Source organism: Auxenochlorella protothecoides (assembly GCF_000733215.1).
Source record: "Auxenochlorella protothecoides strain 0710 unplaced genomic scaffold scaffold61, whole genome shotgun sequence".
Taxonomy (NCBI): Eukaryota; Viridiplantae; Chlorophyta; class Trebouxiophyceae; order Chlorellales; family Chlorellaceae; genus Auxenochlorella; species Auxenochlorella protothecoides.
The window spans coordinates 30,204-33,341 of NW_011934415.1; the positions used below are offsets into that span (position 1 = coordinate 30,204).

A 3,138-nucleotide genomic window follows, 5' to 3' on the forward strand; every position below is an offset into this window, starting at 1 on the left:
CCCGTGGAAGACTACGAGGGTGCAGCTCAACCCGCCTGCACCTTGCCCGCACACGACATGATGACATCATCAGAATCCCGATCAGGCACCACGCTCCGCACCTTGACAGACACGAGCTGGGAGGTGCCCAGGTGGTCAAACACCGCTTCATCGTGGGGACTGGCCAGGAGATCCGGGTAGGTGCGGGCCTGTGACTTCTTGCCGCTACTGTTGTCCTCGACCTTGGGCCCGCCGACGGTGGCGGGCTTGACGGGGAGCGTGGGATGGTCCTCGGGGATCAGGGCGGCGATGATGGTGTCGCTGTCCATCCAGTCGTAGCTGGGAGGGGGATGGGCAAAGGACAGCTGGGCTTGGGGCCCCTCTGATCGACCTCCACGCAAAACGTGCACCAGCGCTCGCCGAGGCCGCAGCGCAGCGTCCATCTCTGCCGTGAACGCGGCACCCTCACCCTCGACCAACATCGAAGACTCACCCCACGCCCCACCCCCCCATCCCGCCCTCCACATGCCTGATGAAGATTGTGTTGAGGCCCCGAGTGCCGGGAAGACCTCCCGCGCCTGCCAGGACTCAGTGTCCACCGTCCACAGGCGCAGCGGCCCGCGCGCGCCCTCGGCGCTGCTGCGCAGCGTCAGCGCCACGTGGCGGCTGTCCGGCGACCAGCGCGCGTAGTTGATCCAGGAGCCGGGGGGGATGCCCGTCGGGTGGTGGCAGTCGGCCGCCGGGGCGGGGAGAACCAGCGCGTCGTGGAAGGGTGTGAACATGAGATCCGTGTAGTAGGACATCCTGCTGCGCGAGAAGGTCTCCGGGTCGATGCGCAGGCCTGTTTGGCGACCAGAGGGGGGCGGGAATGGAGAGGGCCGGGCAGCCAGCATCAGGAAGGCGGAGCTGCGACTGTGGAACCCCACATCGCCGGAAGTAAAGCGTCCAAACCAAAGGCAGTCTGCACGATCACAGCACCTCAAACAAGCCACACACCTGCAAGCTTGAGCTCCGGGCGAGCCAGCTCGGAGATGGGGGGGTTGGAAGGGGGTCTGCCCAGTTGCAGCACCATCTTCCTGTCGGGTGAGAAGGACAGAGTGGGCTCGGGGGGGGCGTCCACCACCGCTGCCATCTCGGGCGGGGGGAGCATGTACCCCGTACTGGCATCGGTATGAGCCATCGCGGGGGGTGTGGCCTCAGAATTGTCTGCGGCAGCTGCCATCGGCCTGCCGGCCTGCACCATGCGCAGCGTCTGGCGGAGCCGTGCGGCAGCGCTGCCTCGTGGCTGGCCGAGAGGTGCGGTCATGCGGAGGCAAGCACTTTTCAGGAATGGGAGCGTATTCCTCTGGACCAGGGAGGATGACACGTTCATGCCTCGGGCGGTCACTGCACAGCCATGAAGAGGTGGTAGGAAAGGGGCCGAGGAACCCCAGCCGATCGATCGGTTGATGTTTGGACACGATCCAGCACAGTGTCCACCTCGATGCCTACGCTGCCAGCCGAACGTCCTGCGCGCGAATTCTGGCTGAGCTGGCGTGCACCTCCATCCACCTCAGAGTGTGCCGGCTAGTGTCCGTGATCACTTCCTCCCTTTCTTCCAATGCCAGTGCAATTCAAGCGCGGGGACAGCTCCCGGCCCTGGAGTGTGGCTGGAATTCTGGCCCAGAGAGCCCCGGAGGGACGCGAGCACAGTTGAAAGAGGCCTAAATCCTTCAGTTCAGGCCGTCGTGCGCCAAGCCTGCGAGGAGCGGGGCGACTTCAGTGTCTCGAGAGCCGGGCGGGCTCCCCGCACTCTCGACATGCACATCAAGGAAATCACCGTGGATGGCTTCAAGTCCTATGCCCAGCGCGTGGTCATTCCAGGATTCGATCCCCAGTTCAACGCCATCACGGGCCTGAATGGGAGCGGGAAGAGCAACATCCTGGACTCCATTTGCTTCGTCCTGGGCATTCAAAACCTGCAGCAGGCGAGTCCTGGGGACGGTGGTGAGGATATACTTGCCATGGATGGAATCCCTTACTTGCACTGTCGCGTGCATGCACGCATGTCGGTCCAAGCTCCACCCCCCTGTCCCCTGCAGGTTCGGGCCTCCAACCTGACAGACCTGGTGTACAAGCAAGGCCTGGCAGGGGTCACCAAGGCCACAGTGTCAATCGTGTTTGACAATGCTGCCAAGGATCGCAGCCCGGTGGGGTACGACCACCTGGACGAGATCACGGTGACCCGCCAGCTGGTTATCGGCGGCCGCAGCAAGTATCTCATCAACGGCAGAGTGGCGGAGCCATCGTGAGTGAGGGGAGGTGCAATGCGACACGATGAGTATGCATTCGGAGTGGCAAGGGGGTTGCTAAGAAATCTGTGAAAATCCATCCGCAACAATGTCCCCATCCTTCATCAACCCTGGGCAGATCCTTCCCATGCTCACCCCCTCCCTCCCCCCCCTTCCCCCCCGCCCGCAGGCGCGTCCAGAACCTGTTCCACTCGGTGCAGCTGAATGTGAACAACCCGCACTTCCTGATCATGCAGGGCCGCATCACCAAGGTCCTGAACATGAAGCCGCCCGAGATCCTGGGGCTGATCGAGGAGGCGGCGGGGACGAAGATGTATGAGGGCAAGAAGCAGGCGGCGCTGCGCACCCTGGACAAGAAGCAGGTGAAGCTGGAGGAGATCAACCGGGTGCTGACGGAGGACATCATGCCCGCGCTGAACAAGCTGAGGGGGGAGAAGGCCGCCTACATGGAGTGGCAGCACGCCTCCTCCAGCCTGGAGCGCCTGCGCCACTTCTGTGTCGCTCACCGCTATGTCGAGGCCGAGAGGTGGGCCGGCCGTCCCTTGGGAGGGGGGGTGAGTGTGATTCTGTCAGCATTTCAGAAGGGTGGTGGTCAGGAATCATGTCAGGATGTGCACCTGAGAGGGCAAGGTGGATGGAGCCATGGCTCACACCCTGGGGCCTTGCAGCCCCCAGACGCCTACATGCTCAGCCCATGCCCTCTCCACTGGCCGAGAGGTGGGCCGGCCGTCCCTTGGGAGGGGGGGTGAGTGTGATTCTGTCAGCATTTCAGAAGGGTGGTGGTCAGGAATCATGTCAGGATGTGCACCTGAGAGGGCAAGGTGGATGGAGCCATGGCTCACACCCTGGGGCCTTGCAGCCCCCAGAC

At 63.5% G+C, this 3,138-nt stretch overlaps 2 protein-coding genes across 2 annotated transcripts in view; one reads left to right on the plus strand and one right to left on the minus strand.

Moving 5' to 3' along the window:
* F751_5290 (putative glutamyl endopeptidase, chloroplastic) overlaps positions 1-1,159 on the minus strand; it is a gene marked incomplete at both ends in the record, with an annotated part of 6,108 nt that extends 4,949 nt beyond the window's left edge. Inside the window, 3 exons of the mRNA XM_011403090.1 lie at positions 55-318; positions 505-820; positions 976-1,159. Coding sequence (XP_011401392.1) covers positions 55-318; positions 505-820; positions 976-1,159 — 764 coding nt within the window. The remainder of the gene's footprint in view (positions 1-54; positions 319-504; positions 821-975) is intronic.
* Positions 1,160-1,778: 619 nt separating this feature from the next.
* Positions 1,779-3,138, plus strand: part of F751_5291 (Structural maintenance of chromosomes protein 2-1) — a gene marked incomplete at both ends in the record, with an annotated part of 8,282 nt that continues 6,922 nt past the window's right edge. Inside the window, 3 exons of the mRNA XM_011403091.1 lie at positions 1,779-1,919; positions 2,061-2,266; positions 2,440-2,824. Of these exons, the coding sequence (XP_011401393.1) occupies positions 1,779-1,919; positions 2,061-2,266; positions 2,440-2,824 (732 nt within the window). The remainder of the gene's footprint in view (positions 1,920-2,060; positions 2,267-2,439; positions 2,825-3,138) is intronic.